This window comes from Hemitrygon akajei, chromosome 21, assembly GCF_048418815.1.
Source record: "Hemitrygon akajei chromosome 21, sHemAka1.3, whole genome shotgun sequence".
In the NCBI taxonomy this organism is placed as follows: Eukaryota; Metazoa; Chordata; class Chondrichthyes; order Myliobatiformes; family Dasyatidae; genus Hemitrygon; species Hemitrygon akajei.
The window spans coordinates 58585981-58600858 of NC_133144.1; the positions used below are offsets into that span (position 1 = coordinate 58585981).

General features: G+C 45.7%; 1 protein-coding gene across 3 annotated transcripts in view; it reads left to right on the top strand.

Moving 5' to 3' along the window:
- Positions 1-14878, top strand: part of ulk3 (unc-51 like kinase 3) — a 57434-nt gene that overhangs the window by 24257 nt on the left and 18299 nt on the right. For all 3 annotated transcript variants that reach the window (XR_012095863.1, XM_073025520.1, XM_073025519.1), the window contains 4 exons: positions 716-756; positions 3019-3121; positions 6683-6747; positions 11191-11269. Coding sequence is in view for 2 of the 3 variants with exons in the window: in XM_073025520.1 (XP_072881621.1) it covers positions 716-756; positions 3019-3121; positions 6683-6747; positions 11191-11269 (288 nt within the window). In the remaining variant the exon portion in view is untranslated. The remainder of the gene's footprint in view (positions 1-715; positions 757-3018; positions 3122-6682; positions 6748-11190; positions 11270-14878) is intronic.

Below are 14878 nucleotides of genomic sequence, written 5' to 3' on the forward strand. Positions count from 1 at the left end.
CTTCTGTCTTCACTCTGTACTTTCCTGATCACCCCCGCTTCCCAGACCCTCCTTCAGCCCTTCACCCCTCCCCATGTACCACCCCTCCTGAGGAAGGCATACCAACGTCTTTGCTTTCTTAGATTAAAGAAGCTCGGCATGCCACCAAACGCAGTAATGCCTCTCCTGCTGTGCTTTGTGAGTATCCTGACCGGTTGCACCACCGTCTGGTACGGCAGTTCCAATGCACCGGACCATAAGAAGCTGCAGAGAGGAGTGAACTCTCCCCACCATCCGTCGTATCTACAGGAGGCACTGCCTCAAGAAAGTAACATCCGTCATCAAAGATCCCCATGCCATCTTCTCACAGCTGCCATTAGGCAGGAGGTGCTGAAGTCTGAACTCCCACTGACAGTTACTTCCCTTCAACCATTTTGTTCTTGAACCAACCTGCACAAACCTCAGTGTGGCAATGTGATAGCTGCTTTTATCACTTTATACCTCAATGGACTTTTTCTTTCCTGCTCTAATGATGTAATTTTGTATAATTTATGTTTAATTGAAGTTTTTCTGGTGTGTGTTGTGTATGTGACGCTGTGTGCCTGTAATGCTGCTGTGAGTAAGTTTGACTTAGCAGCCGTGTGCACGTGTACTTGTGCATCAGCAGTGAACCTGTCTTTGACTTGCCCTGGTGGTGGTAACTAATCGGGATTGTTTTTTCTGCTTCGCTCACTAGACGAACTGGACTGCCGACGGAAGACAGCCATCCGCACGAAGGTAGGGGAGAGAGTCAGTCTTGCCACATGCCCCTCCTTTCTGCGGGCTGCCTGCCCTCTCTCACCGTGAGGCCTCAGGTGGAACCCTGTGTCTTCACACCGGATTTCTTTTGCCCGGTTCCCACCAGCTTTGGCTCCTGGTGCCACAAACAAATCTTCCCTGGCTCCCCAGCTCTGCGCCAACATCCCTGCGGCAGTCTGACGCTGCCCACCGCCCCCCCCCCCCAAAGAGTTCCTGAATCTAATTCTCGGCAGAGCCTTTAGAAAAGCAATTCTTTCCTTAACCTCTTTAAAACTCGTATTTACGAGGATGTTGCCAGGACGCAAGGGCCTGAGTTATGGGAGAGGTTGGGCAGGCTATTCTCTGGACCACAACAGATTGAGTGGTGACCTTATAAAATCCTGAGGGTGTACCTGGATGAATGCACACAGGGCTAGGAAATGAAGAAATATAGGACATTAGTTTCTGACCCAACGAGCCTGTGCCACCCAATAGCTCCCGTGTAACCAATTACCAACAAACCCATATGTCTTAGGAATGTGGCACAAATCCAGAGCACCTGGAGGAAACCCACATGGTCCCGAGGGACACGAACAAACTCCTTACAGGCAGCAGGGGAATGAGCCCAGGTCACTGGCACTGGACGAGCATGAATCTAAACATGTCACCCCAGTTTAATAGGAAGTAAGGGGCAAATGTTTTCATCCAGAGGTTAATGCATACAGTACACATGCCAGCAGAAGGAGTTGAGACATTAACAACATTTAAAAGCTATTTGGATGGGTACTCGGAGTGGAAAGATGTAGAGGAGTATGGGCAAAACATGGGTAAGAAGTACCAGCTTACATAAACACTTTAGTTGGCATGGACCAGTTTTTGTGCCGCTGTATGACTCTGACCCCAAACCCACCTTACCTTCGGAATCACCATGGTGAACCTCCTCCAAAGCCAGTGTGTCCTTTTCTCAAGTAAGATTCCAGAGCTGCATGCGATACTCACCAGCCCCCTGTACAGGTTGCAGTATAGCCTCCCTGCTCTTAAATTCAATCCCTGCAGCGCTGAAAGCCGACATTCCATTCGCCTCCTCGGTAACTTACTGTACCCGCAGTGCAAACTTTTGCGATCCACGCACAAGCACTCCCAGCTGCCTCTGCACAGCAGTACGCTGCAGTCTTTCACCACCTAAACAACGGTCTGATCTATTTTTCCTTCCAAAATGGATGACTTCAAATTAAACAACTTTCCACAGGATCTGCCAAACCTTTGCCCACTCATCTAACCTGACTGTCACAACCAGGGGTCATTTAAAGAAAAAGAAGAGAAGTTTTTTCAGTTACTGTGTGGATTGTATTTTCTCACCTCACGGGTATGCAGTGTTCCCTGGATTGTTTAACTTTCATGTCTAATTGTTTGCTTTTGGACTAGTTTTTCACTTTGTTTTACAGGTATTTCATTTGGGATCATGGGGATTGTTAAGCTCTCTTTGTGTGTATCACTTTTATTCAATTTGGGATAATTTAATTAACATGGTATTTTCAATATCCTGCATTCCTACTTGCTCCAGGGTGCATTTTGGGGGCAGGCCAACCCCTCTTTGCTCGGTCGTTGTGGATCCTTGTCTGGTGAAACTCAGAACAAGTTCTTCTCTGTATCATGTGTGATTTCAGTTCCTGAATTCTTGTTTGTTTTGCTGGTTAATTTCTATAGTAAATCTTTAGTTTTGTTTGAGTTACGAAGTTCCCTGTGATTCTTGCACTTGAGTTTGCTAGGTAACCCTTGCACTATCCATATCTCTCTTTAGACTCTCCGTGTCTCTACACAATTTGTTTTTCCACCAAATTTAATGTCAGTTATACGGCATGGAGATAGGCCCTTGCGCCCAGCTTGTCCACACTGACCGGGTTGTACTTCAGCTTCAGACATACAGCGGAGATGCTTTAATTTGTGTGCTTTTAATTTTATTTTATTATTTTAATTAATTTTATTAATATAATTTTAATTTATGTGTTGTTGTCTAAACCAATGTGCCTGTGATGCTGTTGCAAGCAAGATTTCCATTGTGCCCATGATAATGAGCTGGAACTACACTCCAGGAGGCTGGATGGATAGATAGAGAAGGGAAATGGGAGGATGAGGAGAAGGGGGTTAAACATTGTTAAGATGGTGTGGGAAAACAGAGCAGGATAGATGGGTTGAGTTGCATTTTCTTTCTCTTTTTTTTTACCTCGCTCCTCATTCAATGTTTTTTTAATCGGTCACCAGGTAACCCAGTACATCTCCAGGGCGGAGGAACTGAAAGCACTGGTCGCCAAGGGCAACCAAGCCAACTTTGAGCAGGCCAAGTCAGCCAGAGTCCTGTTGAAAGGTGAGGGGTTTACTGTTGTTTGAGACGTGTCAAACCAGTGCAAGCTGTCCTGAGGTACCACCATGTGGTCCCTTGTCATGTTGTATGGGAGGGGGTGTCTTTAATCTATTTGCTTACAGGATGTTGCAATGCCTGCATTTATTCTCGGTCTCTAAATACTGAAAAGAGAATAGTTAGGAGTCTGGAGTCACATACAGATTTGTGTAAGTGCTGTGGTGATCTTCTCTCTTGCATATGAGAGTACCATTAGGGATGTACCTGTTTGCTGATACTGATGACAGGATTCTAATATCAGATTCATTACATTTTTATTGCTATGTAAATATTACTATTTTATATAAAATGTATGTTATATAAAAATGTAAAAAGTTCTAATATTATACATTGATAAGTTTTTAACTAGTAAGGTTGTCAAAGGTTACAGGGAGAAGGCAGGAGAATGGGGTTGAGAGGGAAAATAATCCAGGCATGCTTGAATGGTGGAACAGACTCGATGGGCCAAATAGCCTAATTTTGCTCCTAAGTCTTATGGTGTTATATAAAATATAACATACATAATAATAAAATAGTTTTATAAAATTGTTACTTTTCACTATTTTAATACTATTTATTCCAGATATATTAAAACAGCTCAAATTTACTTAGATGAAAATTCCACAGCTGCTTTGGTTGGATTTGAACCCACGTCCTTGGAGCAGCATTTTAACCAACTGGATGCTGTCTGCGAGATTAACGCCCCCTTTCTTGCTTGTCCAGTGCCACTCACTGAGAAGCCATCCTCTGGCTACAGATTTGGCCAGACTTTAGAGAGCTTTGCCACTTGATTGAAAGAGGGCTAGGGGAGTGGTCCCAGTATCCAGGCTAGGGTAGGTACAGCAGTAAGCCTCCCAGGCCATTCAACCCCCTGCTCCTTTCAATATAAGTGAAACTGGACTTGCTCTTTTCCAACTACCCCCTTTGGCTTCAGACTTTCCTCAGGTTCCCTGACATCCATCAGCTTTAGCGGAGCAACTCTTTGTTAGAAAGAAGAACCCATCTTCTGAATTGCTTTCTGAAGTGACCTTGTCTCCGAGTACCTCGTTGCTTTGGACACACTCACAACCCACTACAGGGATTAGCCTCTGAACCCACTGGTATACATCTCGATCTGAGGTTCAAAGTAAATTTATTATCGGGACTTACTACTTGAGATTCATTTTCTTGCAGGCATTTACAGGAAAGTAAAGAAAAATTGTACATAATAAAGACTAACAGACAACTAATGTGCAAAAGAAGACCTATTGTGCAAAAAGTAAATAAATAATACTGAGAACATAAGTTGTAGAGTCCTGGGAAATGAGTTTATAGGTTGTGGAGTGATCTCAGTGTTGAGGTGAGTGAAGTTATCTCTGCTGGTTCGGGAGCTTGATGGTCAACCTGGTGGCTGTCGGTATTGAAGGTAATACAGGTTTGTTCGACACAGCCTCCCCTCCGGCTGGAATTGACCTGGTGACATTACATAGAAACATAGAAAATAGGTGCAGGAGTAGGCCATTCGGCCCTTCGAACCTGCACTGCCATTCAGTATGATCATGGCTGATCATCCAACTCAGAACCCTGTACCTGCTTTCTCTCCATACCCCCTGATCCCTTTAGCCACAAGGGCCATATCTAACTTCCTCTTAAATATAGCCAATGAACCGGCCTCAACTGTTTCCTGTGGCAGAGAATTCCACAGATTCACCACTCTCTGTGTGAAGAAGTTTTTCCTCATCTCGGTCCTAAAAGGCTTCCCCTTTATCCTTAAACTGTGACCCCTGGTTCTGGACTTCCCCAGCATCGGAAACCGATGCATCTGCGTAGTGCCAGTGCATCTGGATTTAGTTGGTCTTATAGGGTGCATGGAACAGGCTTGTCTCACCTTCAGGATCAATGGCTGAGATGTAAGAAGCACCAGGAAGGGCCTTGGCCGAAACATTGACTGGTTACTCTTTTCCGTAGGTGTTGCCTGGCCTGCTGAGTTCCTCCAGCATTTTGTGCGTGTAGTGAGGTTGTAAGTGATGGGCTTTCTCTTCACTGAGAGACCTGTGGGGGTAACATTGAGTCAAAGGAGCTCCACCCTCACAGAATGGACAGTCTTATGATAGCGCTTGAGACAGCGAACCTAGAACTGTACAGCACATGTTGTGCCAACTGTTTAACCTACACCAACATCAATCTAACCCTTTCCTCCCACATTGCCCTCAGTTTTTCTTTAAACCGCATCTAAGAGTCTCCTAAATGTCCATACGGTGTCTGCTTCTACCACCAATCCTGGGAGTGCGTTCTACATACTTACCTTTCTCCACAAGCTATTGATTGATTGATTTATTTATTTATTTATTTATTTTAAAAACTGCCCTCTAACATTCCCCCGCCCCCCCCCCCCCCCATAGTTTCCTCCTCCTTAAAGTTATGCCTTCTTGCATTAGTTGTTTCTGTCCTGGGGAAAAATTGTTGGCTGTCCACTCCACTTACGGTATGTCTCTTAGCACCTTACACACCTCGTTAGAAGGTGGTGCTTCAAGAATTCATCATTGGGGACCCTCACCTCATTACCACCATCAGGAAGGAGTTACAGAAGCCTGAGGGTACGCAGTCAGAGTTGTAGCAACAGCTTATTCCCCTCCTCCATCAGATTTCTGAGTGGTCCATGAAACTCCCTCACTATTTAAGACCATAACATATCGAAGCAGAATTAGGCCATTCGGCCCATTGGGTCTGCTCCGTCATTTCATCATGATTGATCCATTTCCCTCTCAGCCCCAGTCTCCTAGCCTTCTCCCTGTAACCCTTCATTCCCTGACCAATCAAGAACCTATCAACCTCTGCCTTAAATATACCCAACAGCTTGGCCTCTACAGTCACCCGTAGCTGTGAATTCCATAGATTCACCACTCTCTGGCTAAAGAAATTTCTCCTCATCTGGGTTCTAAGTAGATGGTCTGTCTATTCTGAGGCTGTGCCTTCTGGTCCTAGACTCACCCATGGTAAGAAACATCCTCTCCACCTCCACTCTATCAAGGCCTTTCAATGTTCGATAGGTTTCAATGAGATCCCCCCCAATACTTCTGAATTCCAGCGAGTACAAACCCAGAGCTATCAGTTGGTCCTCATATGGTAACCCTTTCATTTCTAGAATCGTTCTCACAAACCTCCAATGAACTCTCTCCAATGCCAGCACGTCCTTTCTTGGATGAGGCCCAGAACGACTCACAACACTCCAAGTGAGGACTTGCTAGTAAGCTCTCAGTGTTACTTCCATTCCTCTCAAAATTAACACTAACATTACAGTTGCCATCACCTGCACATTAATCTTTAAGGAATCCTGCATAAGGACTCCCAAATTTCTTTGCTCCTCAGATTTAGATAATGAAGAGAATTTTGCTCAATTTTGTACAATTTATTTTTAATTTTACATATTCCTTATTGTAACTTGGTAAATAGTTTTGTATTGCATTGTACTGCTGCAGCAAACCAGATTTCATGGCATATGTCAACGTTAGTAGACCTGACTCTGATTCTGTTCCATTCTCGTTCCAGAGATGTCTCAGGACAAGCCCCGACTACTTGCTGCGTTGGAGATGGGCTCAGCTGCCGTTGCCCAGGTGAGGCTGCCCCAGGGCTGCTATAACATTGGGGTTGGTGCAGTGTATGAATTTGAAACCTCACAACACTGACAGTGGCTGTTCTGCCCATCCTGTCCCTGCTATCCCCTTAAAAAGACCCCTCCAGTTGGTCCCACTCCAATTCCCATCTCAAGTGGCTATGGACCAAGAGCTGGAAAGTGTGGTTAACATCGTCAATCGTTGGCCAGGATCCCTCTGTGCCGTTTGGTTCTGTTGAAATGACTTCCATCACCGTTACAGGGAGTGCGTGCCAAATCTATTGTGTTGCATTTTACCAATTCCACACAGTACAACTAAGTCGATGAGTGGAGTATTGATCAAAGGCCTGGCGAGTGTGGACATGGAGAGGGTGTTTCCATTAGGACCAGAGGGCACAGCCTCAGAATGAAGGGATGTCCATGTAGAACGGAGATGAGGAGGAATTTCTTCAGCCAGAGGATTTTGTAGAATTCTTTGTCACGGACGGCTGTAGAGACCAAGTTATTGGTAAGGGTGTCAAAGGTGGTGTGGAGAACAGGGAAGAGAGGGAATAATAAGTTAGCCATGATCAAATAATGAGGGAGCAGACTGGATGGAATGATTGGCTGAATTGTGCTCCTCTGTTTTATGATCTTATGTTATTGGGTTCGTGCTGTGTGCTCATGGGGAGAGAGAATCTTAACTGGGTTTGTGAACTGCAGGAGAAAGTTCAAAGAGTGCGTTTTATTAATAAAAGATGAAAATACAGGTCTGGTGTTGAAGACAGGGTTCGTGAGTTCAGAGATTGAGGAGGCAATCTCAATTCTAGCAACCTCCAGATCGGAGACTGGGGATATCAAATGATGCTGGAATTGTTGGGCTGAAGAGTGAGATTCAGGAGAGACTGGGAGCGGGAGGCACTCTACTAGGGAGGTAACCGGCCAGTGGAAGATTAGACTTTTTGTAAGAAAATCCCATTGGAAATGTTTCTATGAATTTGCAATGCTATTACCACGACTTGAGGACCTGAGTCATAGAGGAAGGTTGAATAGGTTAGGACTTTTTTTTTGCCATGGAACGTAGGAGAATGTGGGGAGATTTGATAGAGTTTTCAAAATTGAAGGATATAGGTAGGACAAATGCAAGCACTTTTTCCACTCAGGTTGGGTGAGACTAGAACTAGAAGTCATAGGTTAAGAGTGAAAGGTGAGATATTTAAAGGGAACCTGAAGGAGAGTTTCTCCACTCAGAGGGTAGTGAGAGTGTGGAGCGAGCTGCCGGAGGAAATGGTGGATCTCAATATACAAGAGAAGTTTGGATAAATGCATGGATGTGAGGGTTATGGAGGGCTATGGGCCAGGTGTGGGTTCATGGGACTAGGCAGAATAAGAGTTTAGCATGGACTAGTTTCAGGGCTGTGGTACTCCATTACTCTACGAAGTAAAGGAGTTGTGAATGCAGATCCTTAAGTGTTTCACAACAGCTTTGATTTGTTGCCTTTGATGGGGAGAAAGGAGGCTGAGAGAAGTGTTAACTCGGGTTTAAAACCTTAAATTGGCTGGGCAAGAAGGACATGGTTCCCTTAATGGGTTTCCAAGAGACGTGTGCTCTTTAAATTAACAGATGGAAGGTTGGAGAGGGGTTCAGGATTAGTATCCCCACGCTTCTCGGGGGTGGGGAGGGTCTGGAACTTGCCTGTTATCTCACAGCAGTGCTTCATATTCCAGCTCCCAGAAGGAGGAGCTGCCCGTGAAACGTATCTGCCCCTCACCCACAAACTTCTTGTGCTGGCTCTCTTTTCCTCTAACCTGCCTGGCTCTCTCCGTCGATTCCACCTTCTTCTCCTGTCAGATCCCCATCATTTTCAGCCCTTCGTCACTTCCACCCATCACCTAGCAGCCTCTGTCGCCATTTCCATTCTCCCCTCCTCCAACTTGGATCCTCCCATCACCTACCGGCTCTTACTCCACCCTTTCCTATCACCTCTTCATTCCAGCCAACCCCCCCCCACCCCCTTCCAGCCCTAATGAGGGGTCCCGATCCAAACCTTGAGCTGTGCATTTCCCTCCATGGTTGCTTCCTGACCTGCTGAGTTCCTCCAGTGATCTGTGTGTTGTCCCAGATCAATCCCATTGGTCCACTTTTCCTTTGTCTTAGTCCCTCTGTACTTCTCCTCTTACATTCTCCTGCAAGCCTAAGAGCTTCCCAGGGGATTCTTTAGCCACTTTGCCTACACTAGGGGTAGTTTACAGCAGTCGGTAAAAGGACAAGACCAAATGCGATGGGCTGAATGGTCTCTGCTTTCTACACATTCCCGTGCTCCAGTTGTGGTATGAGTTTGGGGGGGAGGGGGGGGTGGGAGGATCACGGGCTGAAGGGCGTTGTCATCCAGGCCGGGCTCTCTTCTTGCTGTTGCCATCAGGCAAGGAGGTGCTAGAGCCTTAGGATGCACATCACCAGATTGAGGAACAGTTGTTCTTCAAGCACCAGGGTCCTGAACCAGCCTGGAGAACCTCACTCACCTCAACAATTCCACAACCTGTTGTCTCACTTTCAAGAATGCTATAGCTCATATTCGCAAGTATTGTTAAATTTGCATAGTTTGTCTTATTTTACACATTGCTTGTTTGTCTGCCTTTGTGAGCAATTTTTCCTCAATTCTGTGAACTTCCCTGTTGTACTGTGAATGCCTGCAAGAAAATGAATCTTAGGCTTCCCAATTAATTGGGACACATCGGGACTGGTACATTTTGGGCCAATTAACTGAAGTCCCATGAAAAAAGACTAACTATCATTTAGCTAAGTAACAGATTATGTATTTAACTGAAATACAGATCATTACCAATACTACTACAGTACCATAAAACTATTAGTTCCAAGTGGTTATTGACAGAGGAATTCATCCAGTGTACCTGTACGCTGCCATGTTCTTTAGATTGACCGTAAATGTGCAGATAATGGACTGCCTTCAAGTCAAGTCAACTTTTATTGTCATTTCGACCATAACTGCTGGTACCGTGCATAGTAAAAATGAGACAACGTTTTTCAGGACCATGGTTTACATGACAGTACAAAAAACTAGACTGAACTATGTAATAAAAAACACACAGAGAAAGCTATACTACAGACCTACACTGGACTGCATAAAGTGCACAAAAACAGTGTAGGCATTACAATAAATAATAAACAGGACAGTAGGGCAAGGTGTCAGTCCAGGCTTCGGGTATTGAGGAGTCTGATAGCTTGGGGGAAGAAACTGTTACATAGTCTGGTCGTGAGAGCCCAAATGCTTCAGAGCCTTTTCCCAGACGGCAGGAGGGAGAAGAGATTGTATGAGGGGTGCATGGGGTCCTTCATAATGCTGTTTCCTTTGCGGATGCAGCGTGTAGTGTAAATGTCCGTGATGGCGGGAAGAGAGACCCCGATGATCTTCTCAGCTGACCTCACTATCTGCTGCAGGGTCTTGCGATCCGAGATGGTGCAATTTCCAAACCAGGCAGTGATGCAGCTGCTCAGGATGCTCTCAATACAACCCCTGTAGAATGTGATGAGGATGGGGGGTGGGAGATGGACTTTCCTCAGCCTTCGCAAAAAGTAGAGACGCTGCTGGGCTTTCTTTGCTATGGAGCTGGTGTTGAGAGACCAGGTGAAATTCTCTGTCAGGTGAACACCCAAGAAATTTGGTGCTCTTTACGATCTCTACCGAGGAGCTGTCGATGTTCAGCGGGGAGTGGTCGCTCCGTGCCCTCCTGAAGTCAACAACCATCTCTTTTGTTTTGTTCACATTCAGAGACAGGTTGTTGGCTCTGCACCAGTCCATTAGCCGCTGCACCTCCTCTCTGTAAGCTGACTCGTCATTCTTGCTGATGAGACCCACCACAGTCGTGTCATCGGCTATCTACCATCAATGCTTTTAACGATTGCATCCTCCAAATCTTTGTTTTCATTGTAACATTAAAGATAATTGTCGATAGCTTCAAATTCTTTGTAGTTCTTAATTTGAAGTAGTGAAATCTTTTCATGTACATTCTCAGCCATTACTGGCATCTCCAAGTCTCAATGCTTGAAATCACAGTGAGCAAAACAATTCAGAATTGTCTTCCTGCTTATTTCTCGCCAACTATCGGTGACAAATATCACTCTTCCTGAATTCAAAAGTGCATGCAACTGACACTATTTAAAAACTGTTTGCTCGAAGCACGATGTAGTGGCTGATGGCCACACAAGTGCATGAGTCTGTCGCTAACTAGAAACTGTTCAGCAGCAGTCTCCTGCCTCAGTTAAGCTGCAAAGTTTTCCAAATAAACAAAGAGAATCCTGGCTATTTTTTCAATAACTTTTTGTTCTTTAAGAGTTGTCCCAAATAGCGGCTCCCCAGTTGACCAGAATCCACCGTATATGATAACGTGCACATGCTTCCATAACAAACTAACTTTGAACTCTCCCCCTCTGGTCCCTCACTAGGAAGAACACGGGGACGACTCGGCGGACACACTGCAGCTGTACCAGCAGAGTCTGGGCGAGCTCCTGCTAATGCTGGCCGGTGAGTGGGGAGGGATGAAGGGATGGTACGGGGGGGTGGGGGGGGGAGTTTGGGTCCCTGGCAGCTTGAGGAGGGTCAGGTCAGTGATAGGACACAGCTGAGGAGTTGGGTGGATGCCTCTTGGACCAGCCGGGGAAAGGAATTTGGGGAGAAGGAGCAGCTGAGATTGAGGAATTCCTCGTGCAGGATCTGCACCGGATTTACGAGTGACCCATGCAGTTCACCTAGCACTTCGCTTGGAAGGGTTTCTGTCGTAAAGAAGATAAAGATCAGTTTCATTTATCACATGTATATGGAAACATACAACGAAATGCATCATTTGCATCAATGACACAGTTGGAGGATGTGCTGGGGATAGGTCGCGGTGTCTCCATGCTTCCAGTGCCAACATAGCGTGCCCATACTCACTGACCCAAATCTGTACGTCTTTGGAATGTGGGAGGAAACTGGAGCACATGGGGGGAGACCCAGGTAGGGACGGCTTACACGTACAAACTCCTTCCAGACAGCAGTGGGAATTGAACCCTAATTACTGGCACTGTAATAGCATGGCGCTAGCTGTTACTCTACCGTGCTGTAGAGCCATACGACGCAATTACAGGCCCATCTGGCTAACCAGTCCATGCCGACCACGGTACCTACCCAGCTAGTGCTAGTTTCCTGCATTTGGCCCATATCCATAAGCCCCTGCTTTCCATGGATCTATCCAAATGCTGCTTAAGTGGAACTATTGTACCTGCCTCAACCATGTCCTATGGAAACTCATTCCATATATTCACCACCATTTCCCTGAAAAAGTTTCCCCTCAGGTCCCTTCTATATCTTTCCCTTCTCACCCTAATCTATGCCCCCTAGTTTTGGTCTCCCCCACTCTGGGGAAAACACTGTTAACATCCACCTTGTCTATCCCTCTCTCAATTTTAAACACTTCTGCAGGTTTCCCTCGTTCTCCTGCATTCCAACAATAAAAACTGGTCTGGCTAATCTCAGCCTTTCTGGTCCTGGCAACATCATCACTAAGCTTCTCTGCCCCCTTTCCAGTGTGAACACGGCTTTGGCTATTTGACCTTGTAGGCATCGTCACAAACGTGCCTGCCTAATGAGATCCTGGCCTGATGTCCCTGTGCACTCACAAGTGTAAGAATCACCAACGGTGCATCCAAGGACGACATCCAGTGCAGACTCTGTAAAGCTAGAACCGTCTTCAGATCAATGAGCAACGTATGAGGAATAACCAAGTACAGCGTCCACACTAAGGTGAAGATGCACCAGACCAGTATCTTGTGTGGGTCAGAACGCTGACAAGTGACAGTGAGCGACCTTGCCAAGCTGTTTTATTCCACACCGTGAGCCTTCACGCGACTCTGTGTATTTCCTGACCAAGAAAGATCTCCAACCACACCCTACTCCTTCATGTGTCACCAAGAGGCTACAAGGAAGCGTTGGAGATGGGATTGGGCACGTGATGGCCACCTCCATCACCAAGACAGCCCTTTGTTGGACCCCTGAAGGGTGGAGGAAAAGGGAGACCAAAGACAACTTGGTGACGTGTCATAGAAGCAGTTATGAGGATCCTGAACCACACCTGGGGCACAACAGAGAAGATGGCCCAGGACTGAGTGAGATGGAGGACCTGCATTGCTGTCCTAAATACCAGTGGCGTATCAGGCAGTAATTAATTCATCCGGGTCCAACCACATTGGTACTAATGGCCAAAAAATAAACACACCGACACTTCTACTTCCCCAGAAAGCTGTGGAAGTTTGGCTTGTACCCAATTGCTTATCAGATTCACCATAGAAAACATCTGATCTGAATGCATCCCAGAACGGTACAGCAACTGCTCTGTCCAAGACTGCGAGAAACTACAAGGGTTGTGAACGTAGGTGAGTCCATCGTGAAAACCAGCCTCCCCTACACTGATCACATCTAAGCTTTCCGTACCTCGAGAAAGTGGCTGATAGAATCAAGGACTCCCCACACCCTCAATTATTACACTTCATTCATCTATCTGCACTGACTTTCTCTGTAAATACACAACATACTCAGTGCTTTAGGAACAGCTTCCCTCTTCCATCAGGGAGGGGTACAGAAAAATCGGGAAAACCTACACTCACATTTTTGAAACAGCGTCTTCCCCTCTAACATCAGGGAGATGGTACAGGAGCCTGAAAACCTACACTCAACGTTTCTGGAACAGCTTCTTCTCCTTTTCTGTTAGATTTTTGAACAGTCTCTAAGCCTACATTCATTACTCCTCTTTCAAACCATTCATTCATTGTAACTTGTAATAATTTGTATGTATTGCATTCTACTGCTGCCACAAGACAATAAGTTTAATGATATATTTCAGTGGCAATAAACGTGATTCTGATTCTAAAATGCAGTACTATATTCTGTTATACCAGGTTCAGGAACAGTTACTACCCCTCAACCACAAGACCCTTGAACCAAAGGGATAACTTCACAAAGCTTCACTTGACCCATCATTGCAATGTTCCCACATCCTATGGACTCACTTTCAAGAACTCTTCATTTCATGTTCTTGATATTTATTGCTTATTTATTTATTAATATATATATTTTTGTACAGTTTGTTCATTTCTGCCCTCTGGTTGAATGCCCTAGTTGGGCAGTTCAATGATGAATTCAGTGGCAGTTCAATCATTGATTCTGTTATGATTATTATTCTCAGATTCAGATTCAGTTTATTGTCATTTAGAAACCACAAATGCACTGCAGCTAAAAAATGAGACAATGTTCCCCCAGAAGGATATCACAAAAGCATATGACAAAACAGACTACACCAGAAAATCCACGTAACGTTTGGCAATCCCCAATCCAGAGTCCAGAGAGGCTGCTGAGTATTAATATCGCGCTGCAGTCTAGCGCGTTCCCCGGAAAGGAGCTCCAAATCCACCAGACAAAAACAAGACGAAAAACTAAAGCTACAAGACCTGCACAAAACCACATAATTACAACATATAGTTACAACAGTGCAAACAATAGCATAATTGATAAAAAAAAAACAGACTATGGGCACAGTAAAAATAGTCCAAAGATGTTAAAGGACTGTAAGTTCAAAAGAAATCACCACAGTTTCCACAAGTCCCCAGGGTCCCGACAGACTCGCCATCCCACGCCGGCGGCAGAAGGGAATACCCCGCTATGGACTTCCAAGGCACCGCCCGACTCAGCCTCGCAGACACAGCACACAATGGAAGCTCCGTCGAAACCAGCCTCGCAGACGCAGCACACACCAACAGTGACCTGAGTCCGTCGAGCCTCTGACCATCCCCTCTGGCACAGCTTCTCTGAGCACCATCTTCTGCCGAGCGTATTAAGACGGTCCCGCCAACGGCCATCGGCAACGTGACCCCGAGGACTGGGGGCCTGTTCTTCCCAGCAGAGTCCCGGACCTCACAGCAGCAGCAGCAACGAAGAAGGTCTTCCTGGAATCTTCCGATGTTTCTCCATGCTTCCATGTCTGTCTTCAATCGATTATGATTGCACACGGCACCCCACTTCACAAATAACAGATAATCAGTTCCGGAGTGGCCGTTGCAAGCTGCGTCGCGCCGCCATCTTGGATCAATATTCTATAGATTT